This window comes from Oncorhynchus nerka, linkage group LG28 (assembly GCF_034236695.1).
Source record: "Oncorhynchus nerka isolate Pitt River linkage group LG28, Oner_Uvic_2.0, whole genome shotgun sequence".
Taxonomy (NCBI): domain Eukaryota; kingdom Metazoa; phylum Chordata; class Actinopteri; order Salmoniformes; family Salmonidae; genus Oncorhynchus; species Oncorhynchus nerka.
In genome coordinates this window covers 45,024,552-45,044,515 of record NC_088423.1, presented here as the reverse complement: position 1 = coordinate 45,044,515, position 19,964 = coordinate 45,024,552, and the positions used below count along the sequence as shown (strand labels likewise).

Sequence of the window (19,964 nt, the reverse complement as noted above, 5' to 3'; positions counted from 1 at the left end):
AGTGCCTGGATTAGGACCTGCGCCGCTTCCTGTGTGAGGCAGGGTCGTACTCTGCGGATGTTGTAGAGCATGAACCTACAGGAACGGGCCACCGCCTTGATGTTAGTTGAGAACGACAGGGTGTTGTCCAGGATCACGCCAAGGTTCTTAGCGCTCTGGGAGGAGGACACAATGGAGTTGTCAACCGTGATGGCGAGATCATGGAACGGGCAGTCCTTCCCGGGAGGAAGAGCAGCTCCGTCTTGCCGAGGTTCAGCTTGAGGTGGTGATCCGTCATCCACACTGATATGTCTGCCAGACATGCAGAGATGCGGTCGCCACCTGGTCATCAGAAGGGGAAAGGAGAAGATTAATTGTGTGTCGTCTGCATAGCAATGATAGGAGAAGCGAGAATAGGAGAGGGCCTAGAACAGAGCCCTGGGGGACACCAGTGGTGAGAGCACGTGGTGTGGAGACGCATTACACAGGTGCACCTTGTGCTGGGGACAAGGCCACTCTAAAATGTGCAGTTTTGTCACACAACACACAGATGTCTCAAGTTTTGAGGGAGCATGAGTTGTTGCCAGAGCAGTGAATGTTAATTTCTCTACCATGAGCCATCTACAACGTAGTTTTAGAGAATTTGGCAAAATCCAACTGGCCTCACAACCACAGACCACGTGTGTGGCGTCGTGTGGGCAAGCAGTTTGCTGATGTCAACGTTGTGAACAGAGTGCCCCATGGTGGCAGTGGGGTTATGGTATGGGCAGGCTTAAGCTACGGACAACGAACACAATTGCATTTTTTTATAGACGGCAATTTGAATGCACATCAACTCAGCAAAAAAAGACATGTCCTCTCACTGTCAACTGCATTTATTTTCAGCAAACTTAACATGTGTAAATATTTGTATGAACATAAGATTCAACAACTGAGATATAATCTGAACAAGTTCCACAGACATGTGACTAACAAAAATGGAATAATGTGTCCCTGAACAAAGGCGGGGTCAAAATCAAACATCAGTACCTGGTTGTGGCCACCAGCTGCATTAAGTACTGCAGTTCATCTCCTCCTCATGGACTGCACCAGATTTGCCCGTTCTTGCTGTGAGATGTTACCCCACTCTTCCACCAAGGCACCTGCAAGTTCTCGGACGTTTCCTGGGGGAATGGCCCTAGCCCTCACCCTCCAATACAACAGCTCCCAGACATGCTCAATGGGATTGAGATCCGGGCTCTTCGCTGGCCATGGCAGAACACTGACATTCCTGTCTTGCAGGAATGCACGCATAGAACGATCAGTATGGCTGGTGGCATTATCATGCTGGAGGGTCATGTCAGGATGAGCCTGCAGGAAGGGTACCACATGAGGGAGGAGGATGTCTTCCCTGTAACGCATAGCGTTGAGATTGCCTGCAATGACAACAAGCTCAGTCCGATGATGCTGTGAGAGTACAGGCCTCGGTGTAACGCTCATTCCTTCAACGATAAACGCGAATCCGACCATCACCCCTGGTGAGACAAAACTGTGACTCATCAGTGAAGAGCACTTTTTGCCTCCTGTCTGGTCCAGCAACGGTGGGTTTGTGCCCATAGGCAACATTGTTGCCGGTGATGTCTGGTGAGGACCTGCCTTACAACAGGCCTACAACAAGCCCTAAGTCCAGCCTCTCTCAGCCTATTGCGGACAGTCTGAGCACTGTTGTAACTCGGGCAGTTGTTGTTGCCATCCTGTACCTGTCCCGCAAGTGTGATATTCGGATGTACCGATCCTGTGCAGGTGTTGTTACACGTAGTCTGCCACTGCGAGGATGATTAGCTGTCCGTCCTGTCTCCCTGTAGCGCTTTCTTAGGCATCTCACAGTACGGACATTGCAATTTACTGCCATGGTCACATCTGCAGGGACCCTGGGCCTCTTTCTTTTGGTTTTTCAGAGTCAGCAGAAAGGGTGCAGGGTGCATGTTTTGGAATATTTTTATTCTGCACAGGCTTACATTTTTTCACTCTGTCATTTAGGTTAGTTTTGTGGAGTAACTACAATGCTGTTTTCTCAAATCACAACCAAAGTCTGTAACTGTTTTACAATCACCATGGTGAAATCCCTGAGCAGTTTCTGTCCTCTCCGGTAACTGAATTAGGAAGGACACCTGTATCTTTTTAGTGACTGGGTGTATTAAGCCTGATTAATAACTTCACGATGCTCAAAGGGAGATTCACCGTCTACTTTTTTATATTTGTACACTACCAATCGGTGCCCCTTGTGAGGCATTGAAAAACCTCTGGTCTTTGTGATTAAATCTGGGCTTGAAATGCACTAGTTGATTGAAGGACCTTCCAGATAATTGTATGTGTGGGGTCCAGATATGGGGTAGTCATTCAACAATTATGTTGAACACTATTATTGAACCCAGAATGAGTCCATGCAATTTATGTGATTTGTTAAGCAAATCTTTACTCTTAAACTTATTTAGGCTTGTCATAACACAGAGGTTGAATACTTTTTCAGCTTCTCTCCCCAATTTCATGATATCAAATTGGTAGTTACAGTCTTTTCCATCGCTGCAACTCCCGTACGGATTCGGGAGAGGTGAAGGTTGAGAGCCATGCGTCCTCCGAAAAATGACCCTGCCAAGCTGCTTCTTGACACACTGCTCATTTAACCCGGAAGCCAGCCGCACCAATGTGTCAGAGGAAACACCGTACAACTAACTGGCGACCGAAGTCAGTGTGCATGCGCCCGGCCCATCACAAGGAAACACTAGAGCGCATTGGGACAAGGGAATCATGGCCAGCAAATCCCTCCCCTAACCCAGACAACGCTGGGACAATTGGGTACCGCTTCATGGATCTCCCGGTTGCATCCGGCTGTGACACAACCGAACCCGGGTCTGTAGTGATGCCTCAAGCACTTTGATGCAGTGCCTTAGGTCGCTGCGCCACTTGGGAGGCCCTAGCTTTTCATTTTGAATTCATCTGTAAAAATGTCTGAAAACATAATTCCACTTTTACATTGTGAGGTATCGTGTGTAGATCAGTGACACAAAATGTCAATTTAATACATTTTCAAATCAGGCTGTAGCAACAAAATGTGGAAAAAGTCAAGGGGTGAGAATTCTTTCTGAAGGCACTGTAAATTTAAAAAGCACTTAACAAAATAATGAATCAAAAGCATGGCAACAGTCAAGTGGTCTCTTTTCAACACAGCAAGGATCGTTCCACTATTTTTTAACCAAATGTCTATTTGTGATATAAATTGCATGCTACAGAAGGGTGCAGACACTTTTTTGGCGATTTCACATGGTTTTGAGAAACTTAGACCACCCGCAATAGACTTCCTCATTGCATGCTCTGCAGTATGGGGGCTGTGGAAAAACACAAAAAAAGGCTCCAAAAACACCCAAATACATTATTTTAGTGATACAGGTCATTAGATGTTGTACACATGAAATGATGTAATTCTGAACTTTATCTGCACCATTATATTATTCCAGTTTGTGCGACTCGAGCAGTATCCCCTACCAGCCTTTGTTAATGTTTTTCCATAGCCCCCACACTGCAGGACAAGCAATAAGGAAGTCTATTGCGAGTGGTGTAAGTTTCTCAAAACATACCATTGACATAAAAAATTTAACATTTGGTCAAAAAAAATGTGAACCAATCCTTTAAGGCAAGTCAAAGTGAAGAAGCTCCTCCCCCTCATCAAGCCTGCTCCACCAATCCACACTCATTCTTCATTACTGAAAGAGAATAGGAGAAAACTGACTTCTTCTGATGATAAATAATAAACCTGATAACATGTCACTAGAGGGTGCTATAGAGTAATCATATCCCAATCTCTACATAACCGTAGAAACATACTATCCATGCATCGAATGGAGCCTTCACTGAGCGGTCCTCTGGACCGCCATCCTATCCGGGTCTCCTGCCTGGGTCTCCTCTCTCCCACTGGGCTCCCTGGGCTGGGTCAGTCTGTCCATGACTGAGATAATAGAGGAGAAGAGGTGCTCTGAGTGGGTCTCCAGCGCCTTGGACTGCCTCTCAATAAGACAGAGGGTCTCTTTCAGAACTGGGGGACATAAGAAGAGGAAGAAAGATAGGGGGGAGAGACAGGGGAAGAGAGATGAGAGAGTAGTATAGAGATGAGTATAGAAACAGAAGAGAAATGGGAAACTGTAGTGGTACATTTCACATTCAACCCACTAAGATTCCTTCCCGTGACATGTAACAACTTGGAATAAGAGAAAGAGAAGAAAACAGAGCCCCAAAACTCTTAGTCATGCATGGCCGCATTCTCCTCACACAGCATTTCCTGCTTCTGTCAGAGGAGAGGACTGTGGGTATAGAATTACTCCTGACCACCAGAACAAATCTACAGTATGCCAGTGTTAGATGTTGAATTGAACTATATGGGAACTGAAACAAATAGTCAAGCTCACCACTGTTAGCAGACAAGAAATTCTACCCTTTTATCAAGGTAGCCTTCACACAAACAAGTAAACTAATTTGTAATTTGTAATGTGGAGCCCTTTAAAAAAACAGGCAGCGCCCACTTCAATAGTCTCAGATGTTGTTGCTGTGTCATGCAATTCATTTTACGCTTCCGTTAGTAAAGGAGCACAAGTGTATTTCAGAATTCACAAAGGGAAATAGTGTAGGGTGGTGTGTTGGCCTCGTCGTCTTCTTTCGGTGAAACACTTCCACACCCTTTACTAAGAAGAAGTCTGATAGGCTGATCCGCTTGAGTTGAGAGCAGGATCATTCCTGTGTGAAGACAGACTCATTTCTAAACCTGTCCTAAATATCAGGTGGTGGGTGAAACCTGAGATACAGTAGGTATAAATTAAATAGCTGCAGGCAAAGAGTAACTTGTCAGTGATGGAAGGGTCACCGGGAGAAGTGGAGGTCAAACAACCCAGGAGAAGCCCTCCAGTTTGTAGAATAGAGGTGGTCAGGGGCTGGTGGGCGTTCACTTCTCTCTGAAACCTCTGGAGGGAGAAAGCGAGGGGGAAGGAGAGAGTGAGATGGGGTGAAGAAGACAAAGGGAAAAACAGAGGTAGTGGGGAGAAAGAGGCACATAGAGATATTAATAACCTGTTGCTCCTACCCTCTACTTTTTTGAACATTTTGTTAAAAATCGCGCAACATTTCAGCGCCCTGCTACTCATGCCAGGAATATAGTACGTTCATATGGTTAGAATGTGTGGATAGAAAACACTCGGACGTTTTTAAAACTGGTTAAATCACGACTGTGGCTATAACATAACGTGCGTTACATCGGAGAGCGCAGGAAAACCTGATCACAGAAAATGGAAATAAATATCCTTGCGCCACTTCCAGCAATTGTTCACAGTGAGCCGAATTAGATAAGACCGAGGATTCAACTCCCACAGCATCCCCATGTTGTCTAGAGTCTTGTGAATTGAATCATCTTTAATTCTTGGTTGAACCGAATCAGGGGAACCACTTACCTCCAGTCTCCGCCCAGATCATTTGGAAGAGCTCTCTCGTGAAATTTTTTCCAAGACGACAGCTAATGATTTTTACATCGCCTCCTGATGATTTTTATCGCTTATTAACGTTTACTAATACCTAAAGTAGCATTACAAACGTATTTCGAAGTGTTTTGTGAAAGTTTATCGTCTACTTTTTGAATTTTAAAAAATGACGTTACGTTGTGAAATCGCTGTTTTTTTCGTTTATCACACAGTCTACATATAATGATATCTTGGCTTATATGGCCCGATTTAATCAAAATAAAGACCCAATAGTGTTTATGGGACATCTAGGAGTGCCAACAAAGAAGATGGTGAAAGGTAATGACAGTTTTCTATTTTATTGTGCGGTTTGTGTAACGCCGAAATGCTAATTATTTTGTTTACGTCCCCTGCTGTGCTTTTGTGTTGTAGTGTATTGGTGCATGCTATCAGATAATAGCTTCTCATGCTGTCGCCGAAAAGCATTTAAAAATCTGACTTGTTGCCTGGATTCACAACGAGTGTAGCTTTAATTCGATACCCTGCATGTGTATTTTAATGAACGTTTGAGTTTTAACTAATACTATTAGCATTTAGCGTAGCGCATTTGCATTTCCAGAGCTCTAGTTGGGACGCAAGCGTCCCGAGTAGAGGAAAGAGAGAGAGAGAGAGAGAGAGAGGGAGAAGGGGGCAGAGTGGGTTGATTAATCCATTTTCCCAAGATATAAAGCTGAGAAGATGCGTTGTGTATACCCGAAGAATTAAATATAGAATTGATTTAAATGACAATTTAAAGTATCTGTGTATGTGCACCACTGACCTTATAATCCGCCAGGGATGACTTGACACTCTTGATGTCCACAGTGGGCGGCTCCAGTACCTCCATCCTCTCCACCACCGTGTACAGCCATTGGATGAGCTCCTCCAGGTTAGAACAGAAGGTCTGATGGGTAAACAGGTCGCAAGTCGCAGAATTAATATCAAATTGCCCAACAACTGCTTGTTCGTGGATTTGCATTTTAGTAGTATTTAAAGGTGCTACACATAGGATGTGTGTTGTTGTTGAATTTGTGCATTGTAATTTCAGAAAATGTCCATAATATATAGGTCGTAATAGTGGAATGATAGTGTTTCACAGTATTACTTACCCGCCAGTGTTGTGATTGGCTGTGATATTCGCCGGTTGATTTCTCCCGCCGGAGCGGCAGCTGTTCTGACTTTGTGGCTGTGCTTCAGTTTGTTTTAGTTTATGTGAGAAAACAAGTACTGAATAGTGTAGGGAATCATTGTACCATCTAAATCGCTGAGAAAAATATTTTCAGCAACCAAACATATTGTTTTTACAGCCGTTTGAAGCTTGTGAACTAAAACCCGAAAGTAAGAATATTTTTTCTTATTGAAAATATGTTTCACGGTGATTTAGATGGTACAATGAATCCCTACAGTATCCAGCGCTAGTTCTCACATAAAGTGAAATTGATCGAACGGTGTAGAATTTTTGCAAATATCACAGCCAATCACATTAATACTGTGAAACACCATCATTCCACTATTAGCGCCAGATACACTGAGTGTACAAAACATTAGGAACACCTGCTCTTTCCATGACATAGACTGACCAGGTGAATCCAGGTGAAAGCTATAATCCTTTATTGATGTCACCTGTTAAATCCACTTCAATCAGTGTAGATGAAGGGGGAGAAGACGTGTTAAAAAAAATGATTTTTAAGCCTTGGGGCAATTGAGACATAGATTGTGTATGTGTGCCATTCAGAGGGTGAATGGGCAAGACAAAAGATTGAAGTGCCTTTGAATGGGGTATGGTAGTATGTGCCAGGCGCACCGGTTTGTGTCAAGAATTGCAACACTTCTGGGCTTTTCCCGTGTGTATCAAGAATGGTCCACCACCCAAAGGAAATCCAGCCAACTGTGGAATGCTTTCGACACCTTGTAGAGTCCATGTCCCGACAAATTGAGGCTGTTCTGGGAAATGCAACTCAATATTGAGGCGTTCCTAATGTTTTGTACACTCAATGTATTATGGACATTTTCTGAAATGACAAAATTGGCAATGAAAAAATATATATATATCCTGTGTGTAGCACCTTTAAGATAGATGAGACCTATGTACTGTACATGTATTATGCAATATTCCATTATCAACACCTTGCATTGATTGTGTAATGTGTATTGTATTTCATTGTGCGGTGTATCATATTGCATTACGCTGCATTGTATTGGTGGAAGTGGCACATGCTTGTCATTATATTCCACAAAATACAGTGATCATCTTACAGTAGCTCTCTGTCCTAACCTGGATGTGCTGCATGAGGGACTCCCCTTGCTCCTGCTCCCCCTGGCTCCCCGACTGGAACTCAGGCAGGGTTAGTCCACCCACCATGCCAGCCGCCTCCCTCAGACTGGCCATTCTCACTCCCCTGCTTACTACCCCAGCCTCCATCCTAAAACCAGGGCCTCTGGCTGACAGGAAGGACTCCCCACAATTGCTCGCTTCAAAGGCGGAAAGTATTTGAAGTCAAACACGTGCTAAATTAAAAAACTATTGCAAATACTATAAAATACCATAGAATAATAGAGCCTACTAAAATGCTGCCACCAACACATACCTTTATTGAAGTGTTGAAGTGCTTCAGAAATGGACTCTTCCTCTTTCTCCTTCTCTTCCTCCCTTTCTTCCTCCTTATTCTGCTCCTGTTCTTCTCTCTCCTCCTCTGCCTCCTGTTTCTCTGCCATGGTCATGCAGGACTGGACGGAGTTGTTCCCCCTCTCCAGGGAGTCCCAATTGGCTGTGACAGACTGGTTGAGTTGGGCTGTCACCTCCCTGACCTGCTGGGACAAACACTGGAGCTCCTCCAACTGCTCCGGGAGAGGCCAGAACTCCTCGTCCCAATCCCACTCTCCGAGGTTCCCTGGCCGGGGAAGGATACTGAATCTGCGGATGAACGTAGTGGAAGAGGAGGAGGAGCTGCCATGTTGGCGGTAGTGACCTCCCCCGCTACGATGTGAATGGTTCAGACCACCACCACTTCCACTATAGTCCAGACTCTCTACTGATAGACCAATAGGGTCTGCAGAGAAGAAGGGGCTAGTGGAGAGGTGACCATCAGAGGATTTGGAGTGTGAGAACCCACGCAGCTCAGATGACCTCTGACCTATACCCAGCATCCCCATCTCCCTGGCACTACTAGTGCCCACCCCTGCCGTGGCACTTAGGGAAAAGTCCAAAGCTGATAGGCTGATGGAGCTGCAGAGACGGTCCAGTTCTATCCCCGAATCCAGGAGGCCTGGGTCTGTCTGAATGAGAGACCCACCCCCGAGCTCTGAGGTATCCCATCCACCCACCCCCCTACCTGGCCTCAGGGGGTAGGTGTAGTCCAGGAGGGTCTGATACTCCTTATCAGGGTCCCAGCTCGAAGAGTGTCGGTCTGGGGAGTGGGGCAGGGAGCTGGAAATGGCATAGGGCCAGTAGTTGGCCTGGTGGGGGGACATGGTGTGGAGCGCAGGGTTGGAGCGACCCTTGGGGTCGCCCACTGAAGGGCCTAGGTTTAGATACGTTTCCCCTCCCTCTTCACGTGATTGATAAACTTCACCTGCAACCATTCTCTGCTCTCTCCGTCTCTGTCTGGAGGGGCGCAAATGGGAGATGTAGGAAGGCGAGAGGGAGGATAGCAGAGTGGAGGTCCACTTGGGTCTGAGTGGAGTAGAGAAGCTATGGACCTCCAGGGGTTGGCTGGAGGGGCTGTGTCGGCCGGGCCTGCTGCCCAGGTATAATGACCTGAAGGTGGGTTCTTCGTGTGACAACCCGGTCCTGAGGTCTGACATCCCCAGGGAGGTGTTGAGATCCTCTTTGGAAGCTGAGCAGGGCGAGATGTCAGCCTGAGAGGGGTTGAGGTTGTCTGGGGACTCCTGTTGATGGTCTGCTCTATGACGGTCTGCTTCATTACTGCTACCTTCCCACTGTCGCTCCTATGGTGAGGTATAGAGTAGGAGTAGGTACAGCTAACATACATTGTAGTATTCATTGTTATTATTTGTACAGTAGAAGTAGAATTAGTTTCAAAGCAAAACATTTTTTTTAAATCAGGTCACCTAAATTTAACGTGTTCTTTATACTTCTCAGAAGTCATACAATTGTATCAGTCAATGCATTTGTTACAAAGCATATACACTCCCATCTCACGTGTTCTGGGTGCTCCTGTACGTATGATTTCTTTAGGATGGAGGCCTGCTGCTGCTCCGTGGTGGTGGCCACCGGGGTCCTTATAGAGTACTGCCTCCTGTCACTCATATACCCGGAGGTGGGTGCCATGTCAGCCTTCTTCCTGGGACCACCGCTGTCCCCTTTCCTCCTCTCCTCGCCTTTGTCTTTGGAATGTTGTGTTGTTGTTCTGCCTGTCCCACTCCTCTGGATAAACTCTGGAATCCGGGTCTTCTGTCGCCCACTGCAGCCCTTGGACTCCATCGGAGAGACATATGCTGGGAAGGCCCTGTCAACTCCCAGCTCCATGGTTACAAGGAAAGGCCTAGAGATGCGTCATGTGTCCATGGCAACCGCTGAAATTGTAAACAGTTGTTGCGATGTAAAACAAAGACTGGTTGCATGGTCAGGGTTGGCAGCACAGATACGTATGAGGGCCCTTATTGGGTCCATGTGAGTGGAATAATATCATATGTTTGCTCCTGGCTGCCTGACTCGCCTCACTGATCTTATTAAGTCTGCATGCTCAGGCTTGCCTTGCCAGTGTCCGCTGGACCAGGAGAAAGGACACTGCCCTTTGTCCACTTCTGCAGTGTTCCTGCAGTAACGTAGCTACAACCAGACAGACCAACCATATAAAACACGCAAACATTTAGCATCCATCCAGCTAGAGCCGCCTGACAAGTCATGCTGATATGGCAATGTAAACCATCATATTAGGGTAACGTGCGGTAAAAAGTGGTTTATTTATAGTAAGGCTCCCCTAATACACTAAAAGACCAAAAGTATGTGGACACCTGCTTGTCGAACATCTCATTCCAAAATAATGGGCATTAATATGGAGTTGGTCCCCCCTTTTAACAGCCTCCACTTTTCTGGGAAGGCTTTCCACTAGATGTTGGAACATTGCTGCATGGACTCGCTTCCATTCATCCACAAAATAATTAGTGAGGTTGGGCACTGATGTTGGGTGATTAGGCCTGGCTCGCAGTCGGCGTTCCAATTCATCCCATCGATCGCAACAAAACGTTTCTGTATGGACCTCGCTTTGTGCAAGGGGGCATTGTCATGCTGAAACAGGATAGGGCCTTCCCCAAACTGTTGCCACAAAGTTGGAAGCACAGAATCTTCTTGAATGTCATTGTATGCTAAAAGTTTTAAGATTTCCCTTCACTGGAACTAAGGGGCCTAGCCTGAACCATGAAAAACAGCCCCAGACCATTATTCCTTCTTCACCAAACTTTACAGTTGGCACTATGCATTCGAGCAGGTAGTGTTCCCCTGGCACCCACCAAACCCAGATTAGTCCGTCGGACAGCCATTCTTTGATGAACTGACTTGTTGGAAAAGTGGCATCCTATGACAGTGCCTCGTTGAAAGTCACTGAGCTCTTCAGTAAGGCCATTCTACTGCCAATGAGCAAAAATCAAGCCATGATTGTGTTGCGGCACAGATCTGGGGAAGGGTACCAAAAAATGTCTGCAGCATTGAAGGTCCCCAAGAACACAGAGGCCTCCATCATTCTTAAATGGATGAAGTTTGGAACCACCAAGACTCTTCCTAGAGCTGGCCACCGGCCAAAATGAGCAATCGGGGGAGAAGGGCCTTGGTCAGGGAGATGACCAAGAAACCGATGGTCACTCTGACAGAGCTCCAGAGTTCCTCTGTGGAGATGTGAGAACCTTCCAGAAAGACAATCATCTCTGCAGCACGCCACCATTCATTGCATCGTTTGCCCTATAGCCTGTTAGTTAATATGCCTTGCCACTGTGATATTTAGGCATAAGGCCAAGACAATAAGAAAACACAGAATAAATTCAGCCATAACCTTTGTTTCCTCACAAAACCGGAGAGCAACCTCTGTCCGGTGAAGTCCACAAAGCATATTGCATGTAACAAACAGTTACACAACCTACAACATGGTCAAGTAAGTTAAAAGTCCCCCAAAATTTTCTGACTACTTAACAACTATTGATTTAGAACCACAAGTCGCAAAGAAAACAGGAGCTACTTCCACTATTCTAGCACCATTTCAACTTCAATATTTCAACATCATCAAATCACCTACTGTATGCTTAGACAAATACAGTGACAACTAAAAGACACCAAAAACAATTTAGTCCAATCAATGTAAGCTAAATATATTGTGTCTGTCCATGGTACGGATTTCTGTGTGTGTGTGTGTGTGCGTGCAAGTAGAAAACACATGTTGACTCACCCTACTCACACCAATGCCATCCTCCTCTCTTTCATGTTGAATAAACGTTCTATGACTGTAATAGAGTACACGCTTTAAGTTTTTGTTGTCATAGGCTACCAGACGGCATCCCTAGCTGCATCCTACCAAACTACCTACCCTCCATGACAACTACAGCACCCGATGTCACAGGAAGGCCATAAAGATCATCAAGGACAACAACCACCCGAGCCACTGCCTGTTCACACCATTATCACCCAGAAGGCGAGGTCCGTACTGGTGTATCAAAGCTGGGATCGAGAGATTGAAAAACGGCTTCTATCTCAAGGCCATCTGACTGCTAAATAGCAATCACTAACTCAGAGAGGCCGCTGCCTGTATTCAGACCCAATCACTGGGCACTTCAATGAATGGATCACTAGTCACTTTAAAAAATGCCACTTTAAATAATGTTTACATATCTTACATTACTCATATCACATGTATATACTGTATTTTATACCATCTATATTAAACCCTGCCTATGCCGCTTGGCCATTGCTCATCCATATACTTATATGGACATATTCTTGTATGGACATATTCTCATTCACCCCTAGATTTGTGTTGTATTTGGTAGTTGTTGGGGAATTGTTAGATATTACTGCATTGTCGGAACTAGAAGTACAAGCATTTCGCTACACTCGAATTAACATCTGCTAACCATGTGTATGTAACCAATACAATTTGATTTGATTTGATTTACTTGGCTAAAATGCTCACTATCCTACATATAGCTACGTATTGAACTAGATATTGAACTTCCATCCTCTCTGGCCAGGTGCACAATGTATGAATTTTTGGTTGTATCAAAATCGTTGTTATAATCATTGGCCAGTACGGAGAATTAAGTCAAAACATAAGTCCAAATCCCTATCTCCACCCATGGCAAATTTAGGAAAGGGCCAATTTTAGGTAGCTAGCTAGGCATTGGTGGACAACACAACAAGAAGCAACAATTCAAGTTCTGTCAATGAAGTTTTGATTTTGATGTGATGTGATTGGTGTCAAGGCAAATCCAAACTAGTTTCACTTGACACTCTTTTTTTGGTGTGCCAGGAACATTCACAGTTGAGCTCACTCAGTTCAGCTCAACGCTGATTGGCTATTATTGTAGGGAGGCCAAATACTGTCTGGCTTTGCATTCTATGCTACGGCTGGCAACAATGTCATACTCTTTTTGATCAGACAGCATCAGATAGATGAGCTACACATGGAGAGACAGAGCATCCGCACAGATGCTTTCTCCAGCGAGAAACATTCAGCCTCTTGCCAATTAAAGGAAAATGATTAAATACACATGAATACACACCACTGTTGGTGACAAAGTGGTTTCCTTGAGAATTACTCTATCTATATTCATCAGGAAGTTGAATATCTCCGATAAGCTCCATTATATTTAATGACAGTAAGATTCCATTCTAGACTCACACATTAGGAACGCAACATTTTTGTTGTAAATACAACAGCACGTCACAGTCAGTTTTTCTTTAAACAGACAGCTAATGCTCATTGTGTCTGGGGTGTTGCACTCCCTCTAGCATCCTTCCAGCAGGTTGAAGTCTAATAAATCCATCTAATATATATAGCCCACACCATCACAATAAATCCATTATTTATTTCTAAAGAAACATGACATGAAGAAAATCTCTATTTCAGAAGTACAGAATAGCATACTCTGAGTTGCCCTTATATTAGGCCCTGATCTGGCTAGGCCAAATTAATTTAACAGACAAGGTTTTCTTAGAATTCCGTGGCATTATTTTAAAATAATTTTATAGTATGAAGAATACAGTTGAACAAAGCTGAATAAAATAGAAAGGATATTTTCTCCAAACAATTTTTAATACATTCTAAGGCTGCACGATGTGACTCTAATGATGATTTGAAAAAAGTTACATGAAAGGCATGGCCTCTGCTGAGTTTTTTTGTGCAGGCTGTACACACTCCAATAGACTCTCATTCACAATTTGACAAGCACTTGATAATGCCTCCAATTTACTGGCGGCATCCACTTTGTGTGGCCATAATGCCCCCTAAAAAAATCCATGCCTTTTGTGGCCAGTGGCCGTTGTGCCCTGAATATAATAATAATAATAATTTCCTTCTCCCATCTGCGTGCTCCGAAGCATCTCTCACTCACATGGCTCTCTCAGGTAGCTCAATTCTTATTAGCCAATGCCCATCACATAATTAGGTTTCTCTCACAGGCTACAAGTGAAGACAGACACATCGGGGACGCAACTGCGTGCGTCCTTCTCCAATTCCGAGGCGCATATTGAAGATTTTGAAAGAACTGTCCACATGTCAGCCAACGTTTTGTCAGCCAACAAGATGAGTAGGCCTAACGAGTAGCAAAAGCATTAGCCTATGTCAATCTACTATCCCACATAGTACAAAAGTTTACCTATTCTATTTTTGCGATAAATAAATATTTCAAACAGTCTGGGACAGTTGTGGGATGCAATAAATTGCAAATTAATACAACTACTAGTATCAACATTTTCTTTAAGTAATGAGGCTGATGCAACAGATCAGAACATTTATCTTAAAATGTTAATAAACTATTAGGCTGTTTCTTCACATTATAAACGCATCATTGCGTATACGGCAGTAGACTGTAAACGCAAATGTTTCAAAATCAATTAGCGGGAAATCACCATTCTCAAAAATGACTGCAAATGTGATTATGCATGTCATGCTTTTATTATAAAGGTGCATTTTTTATGGTGAAAATAATCTTCCCAAAATGTGAAACTCACACGCTGCTTATGTATGCCAGTTAGGCTCCACACCCGTTGAAAAGAGGATTCATGTGCTTAATTTTAAGAAGTTGTTTGGCCACTTTAGTTGTGATACAAACATATTAGCCTGTGGGCTAGGCTACATGAGGTGTGCAACTATGATTGGAAAAAGCCATACTGCACACAAGCTGGGCAGCATTCACAAGTGATAGGCTAATATTGTCAGCCATAAGACTATTCTTGATTTAATCTTGTCTTTACATATACTAAATCATATGTGTGAAATTTGTTTTGATTTAGAATCGACCATTATCATGCAACTGTCTCGAAACAGGGGCAGGGGAAAATAATACACTTCATCTATGCACTTAAATAGCGAATGGAGGACACTTTTCCCGTGGTTAATTTTCATGCCAGCCTGGTATAAATAAATATATAAATATAGTAGACCTAGCCTATAGAAAGCTGATGGGATTCTCCTCTTTTTAATAGAGGCCATCACTCTGTTTTCTCAAATGCATAGCCTATAGAAATGTTGCGTAACATGAGCTCACGAAGTGTTTGATTTTCGATTACATTTGCATTGAAGTCAGAGTGATAAGAGAGACAATAGAGTGCTGAGTAGTTAGTTCGAGTGCTAAGTACCAGGCTACTAATGACCATCAGCAGCATCAGAGAATGGAGAAGCCTAATTACTATGACTAAATGTTCACGTGAAATATGACTGCCGTCTTGACTTGTGAACACCGGTGTGGCGGTAATACGGTCACCGTAACAGCCCTATGCTAGAGTGGGCATGAACCCTCTTATATTTCTCTCAAGGCCAGCCATGTTGGTCAGGGAGTTGGTCAACCATGGTTTGCCAGTGCTGTGATAAGATATAGTTTAAAACAAGGAATATGAAGAATTTATCTGCATTTTCTGTGTGTTAGCTAACTAGCCAGACAGTTTTAGAGGAATGATTCCATACATTTTTATAATGAACTGCCAATATGCAAATACTCCATTCAAACAATGCTGTCAATCCACAGCAGTACACTATTTCAAATCAGTTGATGATAGGACTTAGACAAGTTGTAAATGCAAGTACTGATATTGTATTAAATAATAGGACTCACATCTTTCCAGGAACATGTTTACATAGAGGCTATTTATACAGAAAGTGTATAAAACCTGTATAAAATGTATTTGTAATTATATGGCAATATCGTAGTTTGACTATAATTCCATTACACCATTTCTGATATACACGGAACAAAAATATAAAGCGTAAAGTGTTGGTCCCATGTTTCATGAGCTGAAATAAAAGATCCCAGACATTTTACATACGCACAAATAGCTTATTTATCTCACATTTTGTGCACAAATGTGTTTACATCTGTTAGTGAGAATTTATCCTTTGCCAACATAATCCATCCCCCTGACAGGTGTTTCCATATCAAGAAGCTGATTAAACAGCTTGGTCATTACACAGGTGCACATTGTGCTGGGGACAATAAAAGGCCACTCTAAAATGTGCAGCTGCGTCTCACAACAAAATCCCACAGATGTCTCATGTTGAGGGAACGTGCAACTGGAATGCTGACTGCAGAAATGTTCACCAGAGCCGTTGCCAGAGAATTGAATGTTTATCTTTCTACAATAAGCTGCCTCTAACGTTGCTTTAGAGAATTTGGCAGTACGTCCAACCGACCTCACAACCGTATGGCGTCGTGTGGGCGAGCGGTTTGCTGATGTCAACATTGTGAACAGAGTGCCCCATGTTGGCAGTGGGTTATGGTATGCAGGCATAAGCTACGGACAATGAATTGCATTTTATTGATGGCAATTTGAATGCACAGAAATACCATGATGAGATCCTGAGGCCCATTGTCGTGACATTCATCTTCCGCCATCACCTCATGTTTCAGCATGATAATGCACGGCCATGTCACAAGGATCTGCAAACAATTCCTGGAAGCTGAAAATGTCCCAGTTCTTCCATGGCCTGCATACTCACCAGACATTTCACCCATTGAGCAAGTTTAGGATGCTTTGGATCGATGTGTACGACAGCGTGTTCCAGTTACCGCCAATAACCAGCAACTTCGCACAGTCATTGAAGAGGAGTGGGACAACATTCCACAGGCCACAATCAACAACGAAGGAAATGTGTCACGCTGCATGAGACAAATGGTGGTCACACCAAATACTTACTGGTTTTCTGATCCACGCCCCTACCATTTTTTAAGGTATCTCTGACCAACAGAGGCATATCTGTATTCCCAATCATGTGAAATCTATAGTTTAGGGCCTTATGAATTTATTTAAATTGACTGATTTCCGAATATGAACTGTTACTCTGTAAAATTGTAGAAATGTTGCATGTTGCATTAATATTTTTGTTCAGTATATTGCATGCCTTTTACTTTCCTGCATAAGTAAAAGCAGGAAATGCATCACCTATTCCTCTACTGCCATTCAATCTAATTTCTCCCAGACCAATTTCTCCCAGACCAAGATGGCTGCCATTTTTGCCCTATTATGGAACTGAGGGTTTATGACATAGCCCCTCTACCGTCTAGTAATTTAATAGGATCTCTATGGCGTTGTCAATCAAAGCCTACTACAGAACAAAGACTGACAGAACACTCAGCCTGCCCCATTTCCTTAGTTGTTACCTATATGCCTACACGATTTGAAATATCCTACTGTATTATGTCTGAAAACAAACAAATACACATCAATTTAATCTCAGTTCATTTCTTACCACTCTGTTGAAGCTGCCACTGTGATCAAATCACTTCGGTCCCTGGTGCTTCTTTGTTACTTTCATTTGAGGGAGAACAGTTGTGGATACTGGCTTAGCAACAACTTGTTTGCTTTTAATCACACATGGCAGAGCAATGCACAGTGAATAATCGATGTTGTTGTTAAAGAGCCAATGAGTGCTCTTGTAGCCATGCTTGCCAGACTTACAGACATTTCTGGGAACAAGACTAGTTTTCTTTGTATATATTTATCTTATTAAGAGAGCCTAACTTTCAGAGATATGCAGGTAATTTGACACCTCAACACTAATTAGGGTTGTGCACTGTGACACTGTATGACTTTAATACGCACACTTAGTTAAATAGGAGGAGGACAATGATACAGAAGCTTTGCTCTGTGAGAAAACCCTCCCATGTTTTAGGATGCTGACTACTCTTCTGACAGCGCTCCTGGGTGAATAAAGCTTGCTCACTGTCCAAAATGATCCCCGTTATAGACATCTATTTCTTGGTTAGTTTGGCCTACATTTCCCAATCTTGTTTGTAAAGAAAGCTCTTAATTGTCAATCTAATGTGTCAAATAAAGTTCCTAAGAGCCTTCCAGGTCTTTCAAAAATCACATCTTTGTGTGAAAAACAAACAGCTATGGTTGCCAGGCTGAAACAAAATAGCCTAGAGTTTACAATCACTTGTGGTTCCTAATATTTTAACTGTGATTCGCTACGTAGGTCCTAGTAACTTTAAATGATTGCAAAGGTCTACACAAAGTACAAGTCAAAGATCAATCAATTGAGAAAAAAAAAAAATACCAGTGCAGGGCTTGGGGGGTGGAGGGGGTTCCATGTACATTTAGTTGAGATTTCTGACTCAAAACTGAGAATGAAGAAAATGGTAAATGTTCCGTTTTTTGTTTCTGAATTTGAAAATCGGAAATCGACTTGTTTTCTCATTTATTGTGTCAAAATTGGACATGGAACAACAGGAAACAAATAAAATGCATTCAATTTTTGATTGTAGTTTTTGTTCATACATTTTACATTTACATTTAAGTCATTTAGCAGACGCTCTTATCCAGAGCGACTTACAAATTGTACATGCCTCCTCGTAGAATATTCACGGGGTTTAGGGGGTGTGTTTACAGCCTAGGTTGGCAGCACAAAGAAACGATTAGACTGTGTGAGTGTGACAGGAATATAAAAATACTCATGCTTGCTAAAAATGCATTACTTATTATGGAATTAGCATGCCAACAGAAAAACTCAACAACTGAACAAAGTTGGCTTGCACTAGCTGACTATTGATTAGCTAGCAGGCTAGTTAAGTTAGTCCCTCAACCTGCTACAAGATTAAGGTGGCTTCTGTAGTTTGTCATTTCCACTTTAAAATATCAGACCTGATTTGTCCTAACTAAAAATGCATCAACCCTCTCAAAAATTTCAATAAATTATAATCCACACAATAATTAACATTTTCTGCTACTGCAGGATTCTTTTCCTGCTTTGAGAAAATTGTAAATATTATGACCCTACATCTGTACATAGAAACTGTGGGGAGGTGGGGGGGGGTTGATGATCAATGATACGGAACCAGTCTAATATTGCTTGGTTAATGACTCCCCTCCCCACAATCCTCCTCTTTCTCACACAGTTCAGTCCTATGGACGATGCTCTCAAGGTCCTGTACTACTCCTCCTACAACACCCCAATGAGAAGCAATAAACCTGGCCCCGTGACTGTACAGTAAGTGTGCGTAACTCTCTAATCCTGCTATACCTACTGTGCTGAGACAATATGACTCTAGAACAGTTTTACACTATTTTAAATGGAATGCTCAACAGTGATTATCTCTCTCTCTCTCAATTCAATTCAAATGGGCTTTATTGGCATGGGAAACATGTTAACATTGCCAAAGCAAGTGGAATAAACAATCACAAATGAACAGTTAACTCTCTCCTTCTCTCGCTTGACAACCTTTACAGGTCATTCAAAGATGGTATGGTATGTAGGCTGGTTGACGCCACCTGCAGGCCTGTTTGAGGGACAACAGGACAGTACATATCAGAATTCTTGGACTTCAGCTGAGACCCTCCCTTTACACTTCCTTTAAAGCATGATGCTCTCAAAGTGTGTCTCTCCATTTCTCTCATGTCATGTGGTATTCTCTCTCTCTCTCTCCAGCATAAATTAGGGGAAGTTGTTTTGTTGTTGGCACCAACATCATTGCCAAGCAGTTGACTTGGCAAAGTTCAAATGTCATACAAAGTGGGTCATGTTGAGACCCCAAATCCTGTCTGTCACTGAATCAATTACATATCTTAAACATATACAGTTGAAGGTGTGGTCTGTACCTTGTGAATATTCCCTTTTGATTGCACAAATATTCCCATTTGTTCTCTCAGCTTTAAAATAAAGATGTTTTTCAGAATCACTGCCACTTGAACTTGGCATGTCACATGTGTCACGTGACTGGATCACAAACAGACATATCTAGTAATCATAAAAGCAACGTTCAGGGAATTTAATTAATTTTGACATTTGCTCAGTACTTGAAGGGTGAATA

General features: G+C 43.1%; 1 protein-coding gene across 2 annotated transcripts; it reads right to left on the bottom strand.

Annotated features, from left to right (window-relative positions):
- Positions 1 to 838: 838 nt before the first annotated feature.
- Positions 839 to 17,487, bottom strand: LOC115113276 (centrosomal protein of 68 kDa-like). Of its 2 annotated transcripts, none has more exons than XM_029640776.2 (7): positions 17,405 to 17,487; positions 9,658 to 10,031; positions 8,084 to 9,443; positions 7,771 to 7,967; positions 6,277 to 6,399; positions 4,871 to 4,967; positions 839 to 4,048 (listed from the first exon to the last, which is right to left on the bottom strand). In XM_029640776.2, the coding sequence occupies exons 2-7, from the start codon at positions 9,982 to 9,984 to the stop codon at positions 3,864 to 3,866; spliced, it is 2,289 nt and encodes a 762-aa protein (XP_029496636.1). In that variant the 5' UTR covers positions 9,985 to 10,031; positions 17,405 to 17,487; the 3' UTR covers positions 839 to 3,863. The 2 variants fall into 2 exon arrangements, with proteins under 2 accessions (XP_029496636.1, XP_029496638.1); XM_029640778.2 differs by lacking the exon at positions 17,405 to 17,487 and adding an exon at positions 11,894 to 12,294.
- Positions 17,488 to 19,964: the final 2,477 nt, after the last annotated feature.

Bases quoted from the DNA above. Each gene is read 5' to 3' on its own strand.
- LOC115113276 (XM_029640776.2), bottom strand. From the start codon at position 9,984: ATGGAGCTGGGAGTTGACAGGGCCTTCCCAGCATATGTCTCTCCGATG. The intron at 7,968-8,083 runs GTATGTGTTGGT...CCGCCTTTGAAG, and splicing joins ACTTCAACACTTCAATAAAG to CGAGCAATTGTGGGGAGTCC. The intron at 4,049-4,870 runs GTGACCCTTCCA...TATGTCCCCCAG, and splicing joins TTTGACCTCCACTTCTCCCG to TTCTGAAAGAGACCCTCTGT.